At 38.6% G+C, this 23236-nt stretch overlaps 1 protein-coding gene across 6 annotated transcripts in view; it reads left to right on the top strand.

Annotated features, from left to right (window-relative positions):
* SLC12A1 (solute carrier family 12 member 1) overlaps positions 1-23236 on the top strand; it is an 88376-nt gene that overhangs the window by 43797 nt on the left and 21343 nt on the right. For all 6 annotated transcript variants that reach the window (XM_069596620.1, XM_069596618.1, XM_069596619.1 and 3 more), the window contains 5 exons: positions 955-1054; positions 2085-2196; positions 10942-11082; positions 13595-13701; positions 17880-17962. In XM_069596620.1, the coding sequence (XP_069452721.1) occupies positions 955-1054; positions 2085-2196; positions 10942-11082; positions 13595-13701; positions 17880-17962 (543 nt within the window). The remainder of the gene's footprint in view (positions 1-954; positions 1055-2084; positions 2197-10941; positions 11083-13594; positions 13702-17879; positions 17963-23236) is intronic.

Raw genomic sequence — 23236 nt, 5'->3', positions numbered from 1 at the left:
GTTTGTTTTTTGCTTCTAATCTCTTTCCCTAATTCAAAGTTACAAACTATTTCTAAAAGTTTTAATGCTTTAGATTTTTAATTGATATCTCATCATTTTGAGATAATTTTTGTATATGGTGTGTGAGGAATGGCTCAAGGTTGATTTTTTTGCATATAAATATCCAGTTGATTTATAGGGTTCTTATAAGAATGAAATGACGTAAGGTGTGCTAAATTCCTGATGCATAGTAAATACTTAATCAATATTAATCTGCTTTATCTCCAGATAATTATCTCTCATCATTTTCCTTATTGTTCTGAGCAAGACTGGGGAGATGACTGTCTCCTATCTAGGGTGAATCTATGCATTCCGATCAGTGACTTCTTATAAAATGTAAAGGATTCATCTAACATTTAATTTTTTAAGTCAGGGCAAGGTAGTGTTTTCCTCCCTTATTATAGAGATTGGGTCCTTAACACATCAAACTAAAATGCTTGCTAAAGATTGACCCTCTTCATGGACACCCAGACGTAAGAATTCCTGTTATTCAGTTTCATTATTCAAAATGTAAAGACTGCTGCATACTCTCTATGTATGCAGAAATGCCTCTTTTCTTTTCAACTTAAGAATTTGTGAAGAACTCTTGGATTTATTTAGGGGCTGACCATTTTCCCAAGTCTACCTGCCTGCAGTGTGATTGTAACACAGCCTCTTCCACTGAGTAAGTTTTCTCAAGCTGCAGCACTAGAGTCTGATCCTCAGCTGGAAAAAGAGGTCTCACTTCTAAGAATTCACAAAGATTCATAGAAGGACACACTTTCTAGGAAATATTACATTATGTTTCTCTAATTTGGGCACTTGTCACTGCTGACATAGCCAAGGAAAATCAAAGAAGGGAATGGCTTATAAAAATATTCACAGTACACAGAGGGAAGTTCAGTGCTTTTATGTCAAATTCTTCTTTGTCCACAGATGTGAACTGGGGCTCCTCCACGCAGGCTCTTTCCTACGTGAGTGCTTTAGACAATGCTCTAGAACTAACTACAGTGGAAGACCATGTGAAAAACTTCAGGTAAAACTGGCTTCTCAAGCATCCTGTTGTCATTTCCCATTGGAAGTAGCTTCCCTCTATGGGAGACAAATGCATTAGTGGTACGCTTTAGGGGTATATTCTTAGACAGGTAATCTTACAAAACTGCCACATTTTCACAACAGCACCTCCTGTGAATGAGCGCTTCTTCTCTTCCACTCTGAGCTATACCCACCCCCAACTCTAAATTCTTAGTGCTGGCTGTCACCTTCCATGTACAGATAGAGAGGAGGTCTCAGTGACGTGATTTCAGAGAGATGTCCCCAAATCCCCACACACTCTAATTGTTGTTTCTGTCTCCATATAGCTTAAGGCTTTGTGGCTTACTGAATTCCCTTAGGAGAAGTTATACTCTAAGCTCTTCTTTGGTTATATCTTATTTTTAGTGGAACTTCAAAACACAAGCTTTGCAAGGAGGGTGAAGGAAAATAACATGAATATACTGGTTGGAGAAGGACAGGTTGTACTGAGGATTTGGGATAGGGTCGTATTCAGAGGAAAAAGACAGGGGGACAGTAAGGACCTTTTCCTTACTTTACATGCCTACTATCACTAACTAAACTAAGAATACGAATTTGGCAAGATTGGCAGGAAATCACGATGATTCAAGTCTTCTAGTGAGGGACTTCCCTGGTGGTCCAGTGGTTAAGAATCCACTTTGCAACGCAGGGGACACGAGTTTGATCCCTGGTCAGGGAACTAAGATCCCACATGTTGGGGGAGCAGCTAAGCCCACGAGCTGAACCTGTGCACCACAGTGAAGACCCCACATGATGGAACAAAGATACCACGAGCTGCAACTGAGACCTGATGCAGCCAGATAAATAAATACTTCTTTTTTAAAAAGAAGAATAAATAAAGGAGTTCTAGTGAGAAACTCAAGAGATGTTTAGGAGAGTGGTTGCCCCATTTTGCCAAGACTTCTGTACCAGCCCATTCCATCGGGGGTGGTTCTGGATTCATAGGTTTCTTGTCGTGATCAGTTCTCACATCTTCTCTTCTCCATTTTCAGGCCCCAGTGCATTGTCTTAACAGGGGGACCCATGACAAGACCTGCTCTCTTGGATATAGCTCATGCCTTTACCAAGAACAGTGGCCTTTGCATCTGCTGTGAAGTCTTTGTGGTAAGAGCCGCTTCATCCCTCGAAGGTGCCTTTTCCTACTTGCTCACTTGTATTGCCTTAGGGGAGCCCGGCAGGTACATGCAGTGATAGGAGAATGGTAAGGCAGTTTAGAACAGGACCCCTTTCCTTCATTCATATATCAAGGACTAGCAGGGGCCCATGATCCTGAACTTAAATGAGTGGATAAAATGTGTTTCAGATTTCACAGGAGACCAACTAAAAATGACAATACTTCTCAATGATGGCCTTTGAGTCAAGAAAAAGAGAGCCAGCTCATAAATAAAATGAAAATATTTGGTGGGGGGGTGATAACCGTTCTCAGAAATATGAAAGGATAGAATGAGCTAGAGAGCACTATTATGTAGATTAACTGATGAGGAAGAGCCAGACGCTATGGCCTTAAATGGAAGCAGGTAGAATTTAGATTTAATATTTGAATAAACTTGATGATACAGATATCTAGGGAGTTAAACCAAGTTTTCCATGCCTTAGATAAACATTCGAAGCTGAATGAGTTCCTTTTTGTTCAGAAAGTATGTGGTAGACTAAGGATAACTTACTGGTGGTGATTCTAGGAGGTATTTAAAGTAGATGCTAAACACTTAACAGTAATTATTGACCAATCACTATCACTACTGTCTAAAGTGAGAAGAAAGCATTAATATTTTAACAAAATAATAAGTCTAAGTCCTCCAAACAAGCCTACTTCCACTTGCATTCTCACAGTGTGCTCTCTTGCACACACTCTGTGTGTGTGTGTGTGTGTGTCCCTGTTTCTCTCTCTGGGTCATGCACACACACCACTCAAAATCCTCAGCAGTGTCAATGTATTATGATCATACTTACCTATTCTTCAAAGTCTTTTCCTACAGTTTTTCTTATTTCAGTCTACATAACAGTCTACTGAGGAAGAAAGGGAAAGAAGCCCTATTTTCATTACACAGATGAGAAAAGTGAGATTCAGGAAAATTCAATTATGCACGGGGTCACAGGACAAGAAAGTGGCATAGTCGGGATATTAGTTCAGGTGTTTGTGACCGCATGGACTGAGCTGCCAGCCTCCTCTTGTCCATGGGATTTTCCATGCAAGAATACTGGAGTGGGTTGCCATTTCTTTCTCAGAGATCTTCCTGAGCCAGGGATCAAACTCACGTCTCCTGCATTTCAGGTGGATTCTTTACCAGCTGAGCCACCGGGGACGCCCTTAGAGTTGGATACCACTCCCTAAACTTCCAGTCTTGCCAGGGAATAGGGTGGCCAGGAAGCTGTGTAACCTAGCTGGGGCCAGTCGACTGTCCCATGATGCAGGGGTTAATTTACCACATGTCATTGTGACCAGCACTTAAGCATCTTTTAACACTTGGCAATACTCTAAATGCAATATGAAGCAAGCTGGTCGATCATATTCTCTTTCCTCTCAGTGGTTATATGATAGAAACTCAAACAATATAACTCAATGTAATTATCCCGTAGAGGGTAGAGGGAATCCTACTGACTACATAAGATTGACAGGTTCAATAATGACCAACAGGGACTCCAGAGGATTTTGGAAAATCTCATCAAGCACCCTACTTTCATATTATCAACTTTGGTGCCCCGGATTAGTGGATTTCATTTTGGCCAATATAATACCAGAGCCAGTTTTGGTGAAATATGCAGTTTGGGCTATTTTTCTTCTCTAGTAATTTAGAGAAAATTTAGTTTAGCAAGCCAATAAAATATCTCTAGGAGTGGAGAAATGAACTGAGAGTATAAACAGTCATATATTGACAAGGGACACAAGGTCTTTTTAAGAGATTTTACTTTAAATTATTTGCTGCTTTAACTATAATAAAAGAGTATGGTTCTCACATTTCATGTGAGATAGGTACTTAAGCCTGTTCCTCTAATGGCCCTGGTTGCTTGACATGTATATTAGACCACTTCCTACATTACTGTGTTGGTCTCTCTGAGTAAGGCCCAAGAACCTCGCTCCCAGGTGCTGAGATTCTCTTTGGGACAGAAAATAGTCACTGTATCAGTTAATGACTTTTCAGTTAGTTACTTTCTGTGAGCTCCTGAGACTGCAGATGCTGTCAGCATTTTTCAATTCCACGCTCAGTCGTCAATCATCTTTACAAAGAAACAGATGGAAGGGGATGTAGGGAAAGTCAACATGACATTTTTTTTTTCTCCAAGACGTAGTGATTGGTGCTTAGGCCGACCTTGTGGGAAAGGTTAAATGGTAACAAGGAGGTTGAGAGATAACAATTTGCATTTTAACTCTAGAAAGCTCATGCTCATGGACTTTTTTTTTTTAACATTTTTTTAAAATTTTTATTTATTTATTTGGCTGCTCTGGGTCTTAGTTGTAGCATGTGGGATCTAACTCCCTGACCAGGGATCGAACCTGGGCCCCCTGCACTGGGAGCTCAGAGTCTTAGCCACTGAACCACCAGGGAATTCCCGCTCATGGACTTTTGAGACACTCAGTTAAGTTCTAAATCACTGTTTTGCCACCTATTAGCTGGGATTCCCTTGGGCACACAATTTAATCTCCTTATGCCTCAATTTTCCTCAGGTATAAAGTGGGAATAATAATGATGATGACAGCACCTGTGTTTGTTACAGGGTCATGAGAATTCTGGAAGATAAGCTTTCTAGCGTTCAGCTCAGAGTCTGTCAAACAGTAAATGCTCAATTAATTTTATGTTATTGTTGGTATTATTATCATGGGATATTTTTGATATACAGTTGTTGCCATTTTCATTCTGAAAATATACTTTCCTCAACAGAAACCTAAAACACCCTCCTTAGCGAAACCAGGTCCAAACATTGGATCTTGGACTTCTAGTTATTCAGCAACTTGGCAGGATAGAACAGTTAGATGCGCACTCCCTCCCAATGAGTGACAGGGCAGTGGGCTCTGTGCTCCATCCCTCTGCTGACCTCCAGTTACTTGCCATCTGCTCCTCCAAGTAAGGGGCAAGACGCGGAGCTCACAGGCATTTCGTTGTTGGTGGGTAGTGGGCAAACACATGGCCCCCAGCTGCCATATCCTGCAGACAGGCATTTTTAAAGGGACTAGATATTGTAGCCCTCAAAACGGCTGAAACTGAAATTAAGAATTATCCTTTTGCTAGGTCCCAAGTCCACACTGTAGCCTTCCAACTATTTAACGTTCTACTCGCCCGTCAGAGCTTCTGCCTACCTCTTGCCTTTTTCTACTAAACTCAAAGATTTTAGAAAAGGGACCCTTCATCAGGTCAAACTGAGGGATATTTTTTAAGGAATTTGGCTTGGTTACTTCAAATAATGTCTATTTTTCTCCTTTGGATTACCTTATAGTAAGTTAGTGATATATCCCAGGAGGCTTTCTATTCAATATGTGTGATTTTCTTTTTCTCGTGTGCTTCACTCCTTTCACCACACAAAGACTAGGGGTAGGATTCCACCTTCGAGCATCATCTCGTGTTTCTGAGCATAGCCATCTTCTGTGCGTTCAGCAACAGGCAAATATGAAGGCAAGGGTTGTGATTTCCACTAATTGTACTGTATGTACAGTGGCATAAGAAAACACTGACTTTCTTTGTCAGTCAGTTTCCTCACTTATTTATAGTAGCTGGAGAGATAGTAATCTTTGCAGATAGCTTAGTCTGGATTCACGTACCCTTAATTCTCGGAGTGGGGCTTCACTGGTGGTTCAGTGGTAAAAGAATCCGCCTGCCAGTACCAGGAGACATGGTTTTGATCCCTGACAAATGGAAGACTAGAGCAACTAAGTCCATGTGCCACAGCTATTGAGCCGTTTATGGTGGCTCAGCAGTAATGAATCTGCCTGCAAGCAGAAGACGTGGGTTCAATCCCTGAGTCCTTCTCTCTTCCCTGGAGAAGGAAATGGCAAACCACTCCAATATTGTTGCCTGGGAAATCCCATGGACAGAGGAACCTGATGAGCTACAGTCTCTGGGGTCACAAGAGTTGGACACTACTTAGTGACTAAACCACCACCACCATCATCAATTCTCCGAGTACACTACGTTCAGTTTAAAAATCACACAGCTCATCATGTTAGAAGGCATAGTGTTTCTAGGCATAGCTGTCACTCACTCATATACTTCTTAGTTTTACATTTAAAGGCAGGTTGTTTTTTTTTTTTTTACTAAAACAAATAAAAGACAAATATACATTAAAGATGGAAAGGTGACCTAATTGATCTGGGATTTAACATGCTCATCAGATAAAGTCATTATTGCCAAAAATGCAATACTTGCCTCTTTTCTATATTTTGTTTCTCTTAAGACTGCAAAGGGCTTTCAAGTTTACTGGCATCTTTTATTAAATACACTGTATTGTTTTGGCTAAAAAATAAAGATGTTTTAAAGCTTGCTTCTATTTTTCATTTTGAAGCATTAAGAAAAATATTAGCTTAAATACATGAAATTTACTTTTTTGTGTGTTGAAAGTCATTGAACACTGACAATTTCATATGAAGAAACTATAGTCAGTAAAACAACACCCATATACTACTTCTCTAATTAACAACAGTTAACATTTTTCTTAGATGCTTCCACTCACTTTTTAAATGAAATGAAACATTACAGATCAAGCTAAAGTCCCCTTTATAGCCACTCAGCCCCATGGCTCTCTTCCTCTGAAAAGACAATGTTATCTGATTTTGATTGGTGTTCTTCTAGTTAGTTATTTCACCTATGTGTACAAAGATGTAGATCTGTTTTGATTAATGTTTGCCTACTCATTATATTCTTTAAACCTGATTGTCCTGTTCTCTCTTCTCACTGTAAAGAAAAGGAATGACATTGGACCAACTTCCTTATGTACCAACTTCCCCTTTTAACAAGTTTTCACCCTGTTGCCCTTTCTCTTTTTTTTCATAAAATTTACAAAATATCTTAATAAAACCTAAAACTCTCTTTGAATTCAAAGAATCTCTTCTCTTGTCAAGGGAAGATAACCCAACTCTGTGGCTTATGGAGGGCAGTTCAAGCTTAGATAAGCATGGAAAACTAAAATTATCATTTTTTCTTCTATCATCATCCTTTTAATCTCAACTTTCACCTCCATCAAAAGGAAAAAGCTTTTTTCAGATGCACATATTCTTTATTAGTCATTGAGTTTCTGTGACGATATTAATAAAATAATGACATGACAAAATACAGGCAGAATGAAGTGAACTGTAAGTGGGCACTAGGGTCATGATGAGTTAAAATACCCACCAAATCAGGAAGTGAAAATTTTTCTTTTCCATAGTTCCAACCAGAGAGGCAATGAAAGCAAAGACAGAGCAAAAAGACCCTTGATGTTTTAAAATATAAGAGCTGGAAAGAACTCCGCATTTGACCCAAATTTCTGTATTTGAGCCCAGTGATACTGGAAATCCTTTGCAAATTCTTTTTCATAATATACACCTATTTGAAGTAGTATCATATGAATTTATTCTCGACTAAATAATTAGAATTCCTTTAACCCTTTCTCTATCAACAACAAAGTCATAATATATACAAAATTTTAAGAGCTTCTTTGTTCAAATCCTGAATTAACTTATATACTCATATTTTGACTCCTAACTGAGCTAATCTCTATAATATTTTAATTGGGTGATAAAATTCATTTTTTGTGACCACTGATGTATTTGAACGTTGAAAAATTAGATTCAACATGTCTTCCCTTTTTATTAGTTCACTTTTCCCATACTGTGTTTGTATTGTAGCCTTGCCTCACATTAATAAGTGTGCTACAAGGATAATATAATTGCTTTTAGCAAAGTGAGTCTCTGCATGAAATATTTTTATAACTTCTCAATACGGCAAATCTAGGCATTAAAGTAAATCTCTCCGTCACAATTAATGTTTAATCTGGATTTTTTATTACTAATAGATATACATTAAGCTATACTTATTTAAATAAATGCCAGTTTCCCCAGAGGTTCAAAGTCATTGTGGTACAACTCAATATGCCAATGGTCTGATACCTTTCCTAGCTGTTGGTTATTCTTCTATCTCATGGTTATTGTTACCATTCAGCTTCCCTGAAGAAAATATTTCTTCCTTCTTTTGCAATTGATGGTGTCTAGAATGCCTAAGAAGTAATAGTGGTTGAAATGCATCGACAGAATCCTGAGCAAAATTTGATCTATAATGACATATCTTTCCCCAGGCTAGGTCTTCTTTAATAACTATCCTTCCTATGTACCTTCTCCATCTTCATGGGAGGTTCTTATTATTTAACTGCAAAGTAAGTTATCCAAACTGCTTTGATATGTTGTTATATTCTAGAAAGCATTCTAGTAAAAATAAGTACAAAAAGAATCTGATCCAATTTAAATAGAATACTAAAACGGAAGTGACCCCAAACTACATCTAGTGTTATATAATAGAAATGTAATATGTGCCACAAATGTAATTTTAAAATTTCTAGTAGCCAATAAAGAAAAGTAAAAAGAAACAGGTACATGTAAAGCATCCAGATTATTATCTCAACATTCAATGTATATAAAAACATTAATGAGACATTTTACACTCCTTTTTTATATATATACTAAGGCTTCAAAATCCAGTGAATGTTTTACATTTCCAGTACATCTTTATGTGGACCAGCCAGATTTCAAATGCTCCGTAGCAACATGTGGGTAAGGGCTAATCATACTGAACAGTGATGGCCTAGACAATTTTATTTTTATAAAAGTGAAAATAAAGTGAAAGTGTTAGTCACTCAGTCGTGTCCAACTCTTTGCAACCCCATGGACTGTAGCCTGCCAGGCTCCTCTGTCCATGAAATTCTCCAGGCAAGATTACTGAAGTGGGTAGCCATTTCCTTCTCCAGGGGATCGTCCCAGCTGGTAGAGATGCAGGATTGAACTCGGGTCTCCTGCATCACAGGCAGATTCTTTACTGTCTGAGCCACCAGTGTAGAGCCCAAATCAAGAGAAAACAAATGGCACACCTAGGATATCGGCCAGTCAGTTTCAGAGCCAGATCTAAGTCATACACTCTTCTCCCAGTTCAGCAGTCTTTCAGCTCTATTGTAGAACACTGGTGAACTTAGGTCTGGGACTGGCCTGAGATTGTGAGCACTTATTTAATATAATAAAAATCAACTTTGAATGAGCACTTACTACATTCCAGAGATCATTCCAGATACTTTATCAATGACTGTTCGAAATGACCTTGCAGGATAGCTATTTGATCCCTGTTTCTGGAGTAATGTATCAAAGCTCAGACATCATTAATTACCTCCAGAGTGGCCAAATGAACCCAGTTATATCTGATCAAAAACCTGGTATCTTTTTCATACATACCAAGCCTTTTCTCTCTAATCTAAGACCCTCTAAGACTATGACTCCAAGAATGGTCTGAGGACCAGCAGCATCAGTGTCATCTGGGAGTTTGTTAGAAATGCAGGATCTTCAGCCCTGTTTCATTTCTACTCAGTGCATTTTACCAAGAGCTGAGGTGGTTAGTAAGAAATCTAAAACAATCCAATAAAATATTTCCATCAACTGAAAGAATTTTTCAGGAAAATAGTAGATTTGTACCCTTGTCAGGCACATGGTAGATAATAAGAAATACTCTTGGGGTTGACTTGAAACATGCAAAGAATAAAACTAGCTTGGACCTCTAAGGAAGGAGAAACAACAGAAACTTTAATTAAAATGAGTTTCCAGAACTCAAATCTTGAAATTTTAAAATGCTTCATCTACCACCACAACACCTGCCTCCTTCTCTCTTAATCTCTTCTGTTGTTCCTATGCCATAGGTATGTGAACATCTATTTCCACTTTAGAGAGTAATGGCAAATGTTAAATTGAATAGGAATATGTCTACATTGGGCTTCCCAAGTGGCGCTAAAGGTAAAGAACCTGCCTGCCAGTGCAGGAGACATAAGAGACCTGGGTTTGATTCCTGGGGCAGGAAGATTCACTGTAGGAGAGCATGGCAACCCATCCCAGTATTCTTGCCTGGAGAATCCCCATGGACAGAGGAGCCTGGTGGACAATAGTCCATAGGGTCACAAAAAGTCAGACATGACTAGTGACTGAGCACACACAATGTCAATATCACACAGAGAAAAATGATACAAGGGTGTCTTCACCACATAAAAAAAAAAAAAAAAACAAAAACAAAAACAAAGAATGGGTCTGATAGCATTATCAAGATGTAATTGTTCCTGCCAGGATTTGCAACTCACCACATTTTGGCTCCCAAGAGTGCTGTCACATTTCTTGAAATGGCTCTAGCTGAGGCTTCCTTGGTATTCATAAATGTGGGTCTTGCTATTAAAAAAAAAATTTTGGCCATACCGCACAGCATGTGGGATCTTAGTTTCCCAACAAGGGATTGAACCTGCCCCCTGCATTGGAAGACAGTCTTAGCCACTGGATCACCAAGGAAGTCCCCGGCTCTTGCTATTGAGTCAAACGTTGATGGTGTATTTCTCCTGAACCTTGTCAATCACATTTTCTGTATTTTTTCTCATGTACCATCAGCTCTTTCTTTCATTTGACATGAGGCAGTTAATTAAGCAGGTGCTAATACATCTAGACATTCTGCACAGAAAGTGAGTAATGTGAGCAGTCCAGATTCTTTCCAGAAGGTTGAATGTCTGTGAAGCCTGTTTAGTGAGGTGTTTTCCCCTCTTTCCTGTTTCTTAACCCAACAAGGCTGGCTATTTTTGTCCTTTAGAAAATAACAGCAGTGCGATGTATAATAGCAGGGCTTCTAACCAATATTTCATTGTGTCATACAGGGACCGCGCAAGCTGTGTGTTAAAGAGATGAACAGTGGCATGGCAAAAAAGCAGGCCTGGCTTATAAAGAACAAAATCAAGGCATTTTATGCAGCAGTGGCAGCAGATTGTTTCAGGGATGGTGTCCGAAGTCTCCTTCAGGTAAGGCTGGCATTGAGGGAATGAGTACAGAGGCAAAAGACAGTTAGCACTCCATTGTAATGAAGCTCCCAACTGGAACTGCTCCAGTGAGGCAGACAAGCATCAGAGATCAATACAGATGGTTAAGGAATTCATTTTGAGTTCCTGGGGATAGGCAAAGCTAAAACAGAAGCAGAGAGGTTCTATTACAGTGAACTATGAGTGATACACTGGAAATGGAAAATGAGGTTGCCTTTGGCCAACAGCATATATTCTGTCTCATACTTATTGAAATGCAAATTTGTTCTGATAGTTGACGACATTCAAGATCCTATTAAAACTTCAAACTATTTTTACATCTCATACTGCATATAGCAAGGCTCAAGTCAGGCATTCTTTTCCTTTTTTCTTTTGCAAATAGTGTGAGAGCAGCTGCAAGACTGGACTAAATAAATGTCTGGTGATCTGGGCATAAAATCTCCCTCTCCTCCTTAATTATTTCCAGAATGTTAAATAAAATGTAATAATCTCTGTGGTTTAACACTAAAGCTCACAGTTCTTCCATCTTTTCTCCCTTATTCTTTCCTTTCTTCCTCTCCTTTTATAACATATAGAATCTTTCCCTAGTTCTGATTTTCTAAATTTAAAGAGCTAGAGAATTCTAAAACAATCCAGGAGAACCTCAGAAATTGTAGGGCTTAGCTTTCTAATAATTTGGACTTCAATATTGTTGGAAAAACCTGATTGTACATATACTAAATGATATATTTAGCTTTCAGAATTGTCATCTACAGGAGGGTCAAAATTCAGGATTGCATCCAGTTAACACTGATGGGTTATACAGGCCAGAAAGAAAACACATGGATTAAATTGGACTATTTTGGAGAATAAGAGTTTTTGATGCATTCCTGTCTCTAGTATCCCCAAAGAACAAAGTAGCTATACATGTAGAGAAACCATTTCTGAAAAACCTATTACCTTCTTCTGAATACCAATGAGCCTCTTTTTACTTGTTACTAATTTGATAAACTGTAGAAATAGATGTCATTGCAAGATACTGATTTTCCCTTTCAGTAGCAAGTAATTTTTCAGTAGCTCTTTGGTTAAATGAGTTGGGAAGGTTACACATTTAATGTAAAATTATCATGGAAGGTTAGTAAAATAATAAGAATCTCAACTAGGAATGAGACAACAAATACAGAATAAGAACATGAAGAGGGAAGACATTGGCATGTAAAACAATTCACCTATTATTCCAGAAGAAATTGTAAAAAAAAAAAAAAACTTGACATGAATTTCTTCAGAGAAAAATGGAGTAAGAGAGGTCATGTCAAAAAGGGCAGGACAGAGTAGTATTAAAGGGAAGCACTGACAACTATACCATTTTGAATAAAACCTTCTTTGCAGCTAAAAAATTATGATATGAATGGCCACATCCTCAAATCATAGTCATGGAAAACACTGCACCCACACTGCCGTGCCAAGGGCCAGATGACAGCTCTAAGGAGCTGCCCTGCCACCTGTACATGTCCAAGGACAACACACAAAATGGGGTGGAGGCAAAGCTCATTTCAGGAACCCTCCATCATTGCCTATCTTTTCTCACCTGCCACTGTCCCTTCGATGTCCCACGCCTGTCACTTGCGTCACTATTCCCATGACCCACAATATCTTTCCTTCACTTCTGCTGCTCCCCTTTCTTTCACTTGGAAACATCTAACCAAACTGCCAGGTCCAAAACAAATGTCAGCTTTCCCAAGAAACCATTAAAAAAATTTTCCCTTACACTTGCATGTGATTTCTTACTGCCTTTGCACTTGAATAATAATTATTTGTATGTATCTGTCACCTCAATCTTATTCTAAACTCCTTCAGGCCAAAGAATGTGTCTCACTACTCTCTCACAGCACCTAACATAGCATTTTGCAATGAATAGGTGCTCAGTAATATTGCCCGATTAAATTTAATTAACTGGAAGCCATATCCTGTCATCTAATGGGGGGAATGAAACTTCTGGTATGGAAGATGGCTATTAATGATACTGTCATGTAAGAGGATTAGATTCTGGAAACATAGCTCAGTTATTCTTCAATAAATAATGTAAGTAGAAGTTTCAGTGATTCTTCTATATAGGAATTTTCCAAACATGGATTTTATTGCTAATGACATTATGGATATAGCAGGTGGAAATGAGCTTGGAACCACTAAGTTACAACACGCATGCCAACAGTTAAGCCAACCCTCACTTGATTTTAAATTATTGAACCATTTTAATGAGTGTATCAGAAGAAATGCAAATGACTGCTAATTTAGAAAAGCTACATTTCTGTCATCTAAAATCCATTTATGGCTGAGATGATTTAGAACTAATCTTTCTATTTTATGCTTGGGTACGGGCATGAAGGACACGCACTGAAATGTAATCTAATCTTCAGAACATTACTTCAGTGCTCTTTTGGACATTATTTTTCATTTGCAGAGGTAGCTTCCTGGTCTGGTAAGAATTGCCCATGTGTTTATCTCCTCTGTTTAGGCCTCGGGCTTAGGAAGAATGAAACCAAACACTCTGGTGATTGGATATAAAAAAAACTGGAGGAAGGCTCCCCTGACAGAGATTGAAAACTACGTGGGAATCATACAGTAAGTGATGGCTTTCAAGACGCACTCTTGTTTGTAAAGCACTAACCAGGGCAGTACATAACTGACACCGCTGTACAGAATAAATTGCCTGAGAAGACGACATTCCCCTGGTGCTCTGAACTCTTCAGCAAAGTGGAAAAACACTGCCAGTGTTCAAACTTGAGGGAATCGTGTCATCGGAGGAGGAGGGGTGGGAGAAATTCGGTGTCAGAGAAAAAGGGAAATATAAAGAGTTACAATCTTAAAACCTATTTACAAGATTAAAAGGAGAGGACAACTAGGTAAGGAAGGAACTGTTTTTTTAAAACAGTTGGAATCTTGGGTTGGCTGGTGTGCTCAATTCAGTGATCTTATCTTCAGCCTCACTTCTCCCTTTGTGATACAAGGATCCACATGGCAGGTGCCTCTGAAAGGTAACAATGTTAGTTTATGGACAAAAAGTGAGTTTAAAATGCACATGACATCTAACATCTAAAAATGGAAGAAGTCGTGGATAGGGATAATAATGCTAATCCTTAAAAAACTAGCTGGCACCAGGCTAATGTTCTTAACATGAATTATCCCACTTAATTCTCACAAGAAGCCTCTGAAGTAAGGACTACTACTGTTCTGATTTTATGAGTAGAGACATAGACATTAAAAATTAAGTAAAAGGCAGAAAATGACAAGTTTTACAAGAGAGCTGGAATTCTGACCCAAGACCAACCAAGTTCAAAGTTTAAACTAACGAGCATAATGCTATGCAACCTTCAAAACCTCATATATACCCAAAATATTACCTGACTTGGTTCCTTCTTTTAAGAGAAGACAAATATTATACATACAGAGCAACTCAGGGTGTCCTTAGTGACAGTTCTAGAAAATTGAGCCTCTCTTCCAGGCTTGAAAATACTTAACCAGCTTTGTCTCAAGGAGGGTGATATTAGCTAGGCCTAACAGCCATCTTTTTTGTCAATAGCTCAGAAAGTGGAATATTTCCTCTGTCTGATTTCATACCACAGGACAGAGAACATGCCAAGAGGTCTGACTGCACTTAGGTTTCTGTAACACACAGGAAAAAATTCCTTACTCCTTCAAAGCAGGTATATATCCAGTGCTTCTTATACCAGGCTCTGTCTTCTGGCCTCTGCTAGAATGAGCATCACATTTACCATTATTTGGGGGAGATTTAGGGAATACAACAAAATATTCCCATTTTAGTTCTATTAAAAAGAAATACAAGAAAATAATTTTCATCTTCTGAAATTATATGCATTACTGACCAAACAATCGTTTAACAGTCCTCCTAACATGGGGAACCCACATATTAAATGCATCCTCCTGAACTGTGTGCCCTAAACATATAACATCTGGATGCCATGTGCTGCTATCTGGCTCCAACTGGTACTCTAAGGTCAGTAGGTTAGAGCTAAACCAGGTGATCAGGGACAGAATTTTGCCAGGCTTAGCAAATAGCTTTTTGATATATTTAAAATCACAGTTAGTTGCTGATCAGACATTCTTAGAAATGGACTAGATCCACACTCTGTTATCCTGATTCTTCAGTAAAGTTTCATCCTCATCTTTAGGAACAAAGAGAGGTGGAATAAAAAGTAAAAAATATGTGAATCTTCAGTCAAAGAGTCCATTAGTGATATAAAATTATCTGAGTTCATCTTCCAGTCTCCCTACCATCTGAAATATTCTAAAATTTCAAAGAACCAAAATAATCAAACCTAGTAATAGTAAGCTGGGGAGATGCTGACTTCTATAGAAATTAATAATTGGTAATAAAAGTTAGTGTTAAGGTGGATCAAGTTTGTACTAGGATAAAATGTAGCTGGCTTGATAAAGTTAAATGATTTTATTACCACAGCAAATGGGGTCAACACAGAAGAAAGACAGTCAGATATCCATTTTGTATTTCTCTAACTTTTTCATTTTGTTTTTTTAATAACTTAAAGCTCAGTATTATTATTAACATAAAGGGGTATCACTACAATAGTGCAATATTTTATGGATACCATTTTCTTTGAGTAAAAGATTCTAAATTTCATAATAATAATTATGATTTAATTCTAGTTAGACTCTGTATTAGTTTTCAGAGGGCTTCCCTGGTGGTTCAGAGGTTAAAGTGTCTGCCTCCAATGCAGGGGACCCGGGTTCGTTCCCTGGGTTGGGAAGATCCCCTGGGGAAGGAAATGTGGGCTGTCATAACAAACGACCTCAAAGTCGGTGTCTTAAAAAAACACAAATGTGTTAGCTTACAAAAGTGTAGGTTAAAAGTCTGACTTTTAAAAGAGAAAGACAAATACCATATATCACTTATATGTGGAATCTAAAATGATACAAATGAACATATTTACGAAACAGACAGACTCACAGACTTAGAAAATAAACTTAAGGTTACCAAGAGAAAGGAGGTAGGGGAGAGATGAATTAGGAGTTTGGTATTAGTGGGTACAAACTACTATATATAAAATAAACAGCACGGTCCCACTGTATAGCACAGGAAACTACATTCCATATCCTGTAATACACTAACAGTTCGGTTTAGTCGTTCAGTCGTGTCTGACTCTTTGCGACCCCATGAACCACAGCACACCAGGCCTCCCTGTCCGTCACCAACTCCCGAAGTCCACCCAAACCCATGTCCATCGAGTCTGTGATGCCATTCAACCGTCTCATCCTCTGTTGTCTCCTTCTCCTCCTGCCTTCAATTTTCCCTGCATCAGGGTCTTTTCAAATGAGTCAGCTCTCCGCATCAGGTGGCCAAAGTATTGGAGTTTCAGCTTCAATGTCAGTCTCTCCAATGAACACCCAGGACTGATTTCCTTTAGGATAGGCTGGTTGGATCTCTAATGGGAAAGAATACAGAAAAGAATATCGATATATAACTGAATCACTTTGCTATACACTGAAAACTAACACAACACTGTAAATCAACTACGATTTAAACAAAAACAGTCTTATACCAGCTCCCTGGGCTGTTTTCCCTTCTGGAGGTTCTAGGAGAGAATTCCTAGCCTTGCCTTTTCTAGGTTCTAGAGGCTTCCCACTGCTCATGGCCTCTGTCTCCATCTTTACAGCTTTTGATGGGTCAAGTCCTTCTCCCACGACATTGCTCTGACCTCTTCCCCTGCTTCCAAATTTTACTTATAAGGACCTTTGTCATTATACTAGTATCCTGGTCCTGGATAATTTTGCCTAACACAGAATTCAGATACCTTTTGTGGAACACACTGTCCACTTTTTACAATCAAGGACACTTAGAAGTAAGATTTATCAGGATATTACTTAGTGGAACTTTTGCTAGAATGGATCTATTATTTTGAGTGAAGTTCACTTATGGTTCAAATTCTGAATGGATATTCTTATTATACTGAACTTATTTATATTACTATTTGAAAATTCAGGTTAACTTTGGCAAGAGACATACTTTTTTTTTGCATATCTCCATAGTTTCTGGGAAAGGGTGACCAAATGAAAAGTCTCTTTGGGTTTCAGATCCATAAAAGATTGAACAAAGGAACTTCCAAGGAGAATATTTCAAATGAACTCAAAGTACCAGTTGGTTTGCTCGATATTTAATGGCAGGGAAAAAGTATTTTTTTAAGAACTGAGATAAAAGAGCTAGTGTTTCTTTCCCTTCCAGATAGTCTAATTCCATTTGGTTGGGTTTAGAGAAGATACAATAGCCAAATTCAACAGGATAGAGTTGCCTTGAAAAGGTGTTATGTCAAATGGTCTCTCTAAAGTCAATAATGAAAGTTTCTTAGAGGAACTGGAGACATTTTTAACTGGGAACTTGCTGTCAAAAATGTTGTAGGATTCCCCCTCAATAGGTAACAGTTTGGCTGATAAGTTCAAAGGGTCTTTGTGGCCTTGAAACTTCTGTTCAATGATTGTTTTGTTTACATTAGAAAAGAATCAAACATTTTAAATAATCAAAATTCTAATCTTAAAATTCTAGTTGATAGTATTGTTTGAATAAGAGTTAGTTACCTTTCCTCAGAATACATTTTTAAAAGACATAAAGGGAAAACAAACGAACAGAAAAAGCATCAACTCTTGGCTATGTTCAAAAGTAAGTTTTTGTAGTTTGATTACATTAAAATCCATAGAAGTTTAGTATGAGTCCAAATCTTGAGGCTTACGTGAGTCATTTCAATCACTAACTCTTTTGTTTCCACTTTCAGTGATGCGTTTGATTTTGAGATTGGTGTTGTCATAGTCAGAATCAGCCAAGGGTTTGACATCTCCCAGGTTCTTCAGGTGCAAGGTATGTACTCTCTTTATTCAACAAGTAGATATTCGTTGAGCACCCACTTCCTGCCTGGCACTGTTCTAGGTGCGAGGGGATAGTGCAGAGCCCAGCACAGACAAAACCTGCTCACAGCGGCGCTGTCGTCAGGACAATGTTCTTGCCCTGACATGAGCTGTGTACCCTTCCCCTGTGCTTTTCTCATTGTTAACATAAGCAGTGTTTGTCTGGCTCACCAGAAATATGGAATAATTCAGGGCAGTTATAAGTCTTCTCATCACAAAACCACAAACCTAGCATCACTAAAAATAAATACTTTTGGTGAAGTAAACGGCCAAATTAATTTTTGCAAGATGTTTCAAAAAATGAAGACTAATTATTTCCTTGGAAAACCATGTATTTTGTTTAAGAGTCTATGATCTGGTTCGTAGCTAATATGGAAATGAGCCTGAATGTATCATGCTGTGAAGCACTAATCTAAGTCAGGGACAGAAACACTAATTCAGATTAGTGATTCTGCTTTTTTCCTGTAGAGGATTCCAGAAACTCCTTATTAAGTCTTAGAGTATAAACATACCCTCTTGTGTATAAAGTAAAGGACACATCTAAAGAGTCAGTAAAACACTAGGATAGGGCCACTAATCCTTGACTCACCTCTTTAGCTGAACTTCACAATGGAGCCCACTGACAAGATGACACTGCAACAGGAGGATGTTTGGGGTGACCTCTTGTGTGCCAGGTATGGTGTGTACTGCAGCGCTGGGCAGACTAAGCCTCTTAGTAGAGTCTGTATCATCAAGGATTCATGGCCTTGTAATGGAAATGGGTGCACTATTAGTGTGATGATACGTATATTAATAGGGTACTATGGAAAAGGGAAAAGGGGCACTTAACTCCAGGAAGGCTTCCTGGCCAAGTAGGAGCTAACTCGGCAACAGCTGGAGAGAGAACAACGAGCATTTGAACAACAGCATTCTTGGCAAAGAGGAGAGCATTAGCAAAGATATGGGACTATGGAGGAATGAGGTATATGGACAACTGAAAGCACATTCGTATTAGTGAAGCAGATCATAGTGAAATATAAGGCTGGTGATAGAAGATCCTGATTTCAGAAGGCTCATTTGCCATATCAAAAAGCATGGACCTTATTCTATGGACAATGAGGAACCGCTGAAGAGATTTGAAGGGAGGGGAAATATGGTAAAATTTGAGTCTTGGATCTCCTACTCTTTCAGTTACATGGAGGATGGACTTGAAGAGGACTAGACCAGAGACAGAAATATAAATCGAAAAGATTTCCATAATCAAAGTCAGAGCAGGTGACAGCCTGGACTAGAGCAGCCTCTCTCAGGGGATGGAGAGAAAAGGACAGTGCACTTTGGAGGTACAAAAAGCAGACTTTGGGGTCTGATAGGGTGTGTGGGATGTGAGAGAGGGACAAGTGGGAAAAGATTCCTTGATTCCTTGGCTGACAGTGAACGGTGGTGCTATTAGTGGAAATGGGAACCACAAGAGGAAGAGTAGTGGGTGTAATGAAGAGATGTCTGGTTCAGTTGTAAACGATGTTCTACGGGAAATCCTACTGGAAATGTCCAATAGGCAGTTAGATAGTCCTAGGCTTAAAGAACAAATCTGAACTGGAGATGTTGATTTAGATGTTTGGGGTCAAATTATATACCCCCAGAATTTGTATGTTATAAGTCCTAACCTCAGAATGTGGCTATATTTGGAGACAGCATCTTTAATCAAATAGGTAAGGGAAAATGAGATCCCTGGGTTGGGCCCTAATCCTGTACGAATGGAGTCCTCATGAAAAGAGATTAGGACGCTGACAAGCGTACAGGAAAGGTCAGACGAAGTCAAAAGGAAAAGATGGCCATCTGCAAACCAAAGGGAGAGGCTGCAGAATGAACCAACCCTGCTGACACCCTGACCTTGGTGTTATTTTCTAGAACTGCAAGAAAATAAATTTCAGTTGTGTTCTGCCCATTTATATGGTATATATCATGGCAGCTCTACCAAACGAATACAAGGAACATCCTAATTAAGACGAAAATTGAAACTGTGACACTGGAAAATACAACCCAAGAAGTGTGTAAGAGTCGAGAGCCCCAAGACACAAGACAAAGGTCCCAAAGGAAGACTGAGGAAGGAGTGGCCAGAGACAAAAAGGCCCCAGGAGTCTGTGTTGTCATGGAAGTCATGGAGCAGAGTGCTCAGAATGTGAACCGTCAGCATAAATACCAGCAGACTGCAAAGGAAATGTCATTGACATGGCACAGATAATCCTAGAACAATGTCTGTAGAGCAGTGTCGACAGAATCCAGAGTGCAGGGGGTTAGGGAGAGAATGTGAGGTGATGAAGCAGAGGACGTGGATATGGCCCACCATTAGGAGCTAAGGAGAAGAGTAAGGTGAGGAGGTCTACTATAGACCTTAGAACGGGGGAAGCGTTTGTTTCTAGGTGAAAAATGGGTTCTTGAGAGTAGGAGAGAGTGAAGATGAGGGTAAAGAAAGAGACGGCCATGGAATAAGATCCTGGAGGAGCAGGAAGGATCAAGGGAAGGGCATGGGTGGAAGAGCTGGTGTGACACAGAAGAAAACTGCTTCATCTTCTAAAACTGGAGTAAAAGGAGTGAGGATTGATGAAGAGTTATGTGGATTTGCAGGAGTGGTAAACTGAGGAAGATCATTCACAATATTCTCAATTCTCTCTGTAAAACTGGGGTAATTTTGCTAGTTGTCTGTTTTTTCTCTAGTGACATTTGATCTCTGGGGTTGAGAGGATCAGGGTTTTGCTGGGTAGGGTCACAGAAAGGAAAAGCCTGCAAGATTTAAGAGTGTAAATGGCTGATGCGTTCAGAGTCTTTTTTTTTTTTTTTTTGGCCATTTCACCTCTGTCTCATCCTAATAGAAGGGACCATGAGTGAATCAGGTGAATTTTATGATGTAACAATTCTTTTGTTGCAAGGGAGCAAGAGAAAGAAGAAGAAATTAGAAATCAAGCATTTGTATAAGATGGAGAATCACTATCTGATATGTATACTCTATAATTCTGCATGAAGAACTTTAAAAAATAAAACTCAGAGTAGAATCCATTCTATGTAAAAGTGCTGTGTTAAGGTTATCTTTCATGCCTTCAGCCTTCCTTTTTATGTCCCTTTTCTTTTTCATGGACCTTTTACATCTTCAGGTCAGATATACTAATTCTATGTGGTAGTCATGATTAATTCATATTCCTTCCTAATAGAATGTAATGCATTAATAGCAATAATAGCTAACACTTTTGAGCACTTACTACGTGCCATGTGTTATGCTTCATGTTCACATGTATTATAAGAGTTATCACCCCAAATCCCCTATCAGGCAAATACAATCATTGTCCCCATTTTACAGCTAATAAAATTGAGGCTTAACTAAGATTCACAGCACCAGTAGTTGGTAGAGCTAAGATTCAAACCTGTGTCTATTTGAAGCCTGTATTCTACCTTTTAAAAGAGGACAACTAGAGGACAATGACTTACATAACAAGAAGTAGTGGTGAAATCTGAGAGATAGGAATGGAACAAACCCATTTCTATCTATTCCTTAAAACACCCAGCATAGGGGCTGTTTGACTGTGGTAAGATAAACGTGACACTGAGGACAATCACAAGAACCTAATATCAAGAGACCTGGTTTATTAACTTCTACATTTTCGTTTAATTTTTCTGCCTTTTGAGTTGTCCTGTTTTTCCATCTAAAAAATAAGAACGCAATCTATAATTTGTATTAAATTACACATTTGCTTTGTATGTTCATCTCTTCAGGCTGAAAGATGTGATACAGCTCCCGCCCCTCACAGCTCCATCTGCCCAAATGCCCTGTCAATTTAGTTCTATAAAGCAATACAGCCAGCAAATTCTGTAAATTTCTGAAAGAATCCTGGCAGTGAACTGCATCCCCTTTTAATTTCCCAAGGGAATTATCTGATTTATATCAACTTTGATGTTTGAAATATTTTTGCTTCTTAGTCAAGGAAGGAAAAATGCAGTGGGATGCTAATAAAATAATTATAAGTACCAATTATCTAGAGTAAACCAAAACAACATTACACAAATACATGAACCTGCAGAAAAACAGCGGCATAATGATAGAAATTAACTTCACCCCACATTTCTATGCATTGTTTTGAAGTTTATGTAATTTATGCCACAACCCTCATATTAGATTTTGAATGGGAAGAAATAAGCTTGCATTTCATTGTATTATACTGTAATACAGGGCTTAATAAGAGCCTGATAAATCTCAAGTATTGCATTACAATATGTTAATGATTATCATCATAGCTTTTCCAACACCGACACCACAGTGTCATCACAGATTATAATTTAAAGGAAATATTAGCAATTCAGAGTGCTCGTATAGTGTAGTTAATAAAGCAGTGAATAGAAATCAACTTTATAGGTAATTTACCAGCTAATGACAATTATTTCTATACTGTGTCACAGGCTTATGAGAGGAGAATAATTTTTTATGTAAATAAGATTGATGCTCATAGCATTATAACTTGTATACTGCAGCAACTCATCCAATACTGATGGCTGATAGTTTCTCTTAAGAAGTTAATTTATTGCCTGACAACACACAAAAAAATGCAGTATTTCATATTGCTCACTTCCCAGGGGTATTTAGCAAGTTGCCAACTACAACATAGAGTCCAAATTGTACTGGTAGGAAATAAGGTGATGAGACGTGATTCGCAATATATTGCGGTCAAGTGTTCCGTGGAAGTACTGCACGATTTATGACCATCTCAGAGCTCGAGGATTCTGCTGTGTCTGATGGAGTGGCTTAGCAAAATAAAGACAGATGGCAGTGTAGTAAATAATCACTTGATTGGAAGGCGACCACTGCAGGATTGCTTCCTGCCTTCAATTCAACTAAACTTCACCTGGGGTACGGCACATTGATTCATGTGAGCATTTACAACTTTGAGTTGACTGACCAAGAAAGAATCATAATTTAATAATTAATAAAGAAAAAGGATGCTGTAAAGTCAGAGGGTACGCAATTCCTCAGTGGGTTTCCCTGCTCTCTCTTTTGTTGTCAGGTAATTGACTACTCTCTATCCTGAAGATTCAGACTGAATTTCAATTGTAGAATCCTGCCTATTTCTAAAAGACATGTTAAAAGAGGAAAAAAAAAAAAAAAAGACTGGAAATAGACCATTCCAGGCAATCTTGACAACTAAATTGAATTTCAAAATAGTCACTGCAGTTGGTTACCATACAATCAATTTATAAAGCACTT

Source organism: Ovis canadensis, chromosome 7, assembly GCF_042477335.2.
Source record: "Ovis canadensis isolate MfBH-ARS-UI-01 breed Bighorn chromosome 7, ARS-UI_OviCan_v2, whole genome shotgun sequence".
Classification (NCBI taxonomy): domain Eukaryota; kingdom Metazoa; phylum Chordata; class Mammalia; order Artiodactyla; family Bovidae; genus Ovis; species Ovis canadensis.
The sequence above is the reverse complement of the archived record's forward strand: the minus strand, read 5'-3'. Positions and strand labels throughout refer to the sequence as shown.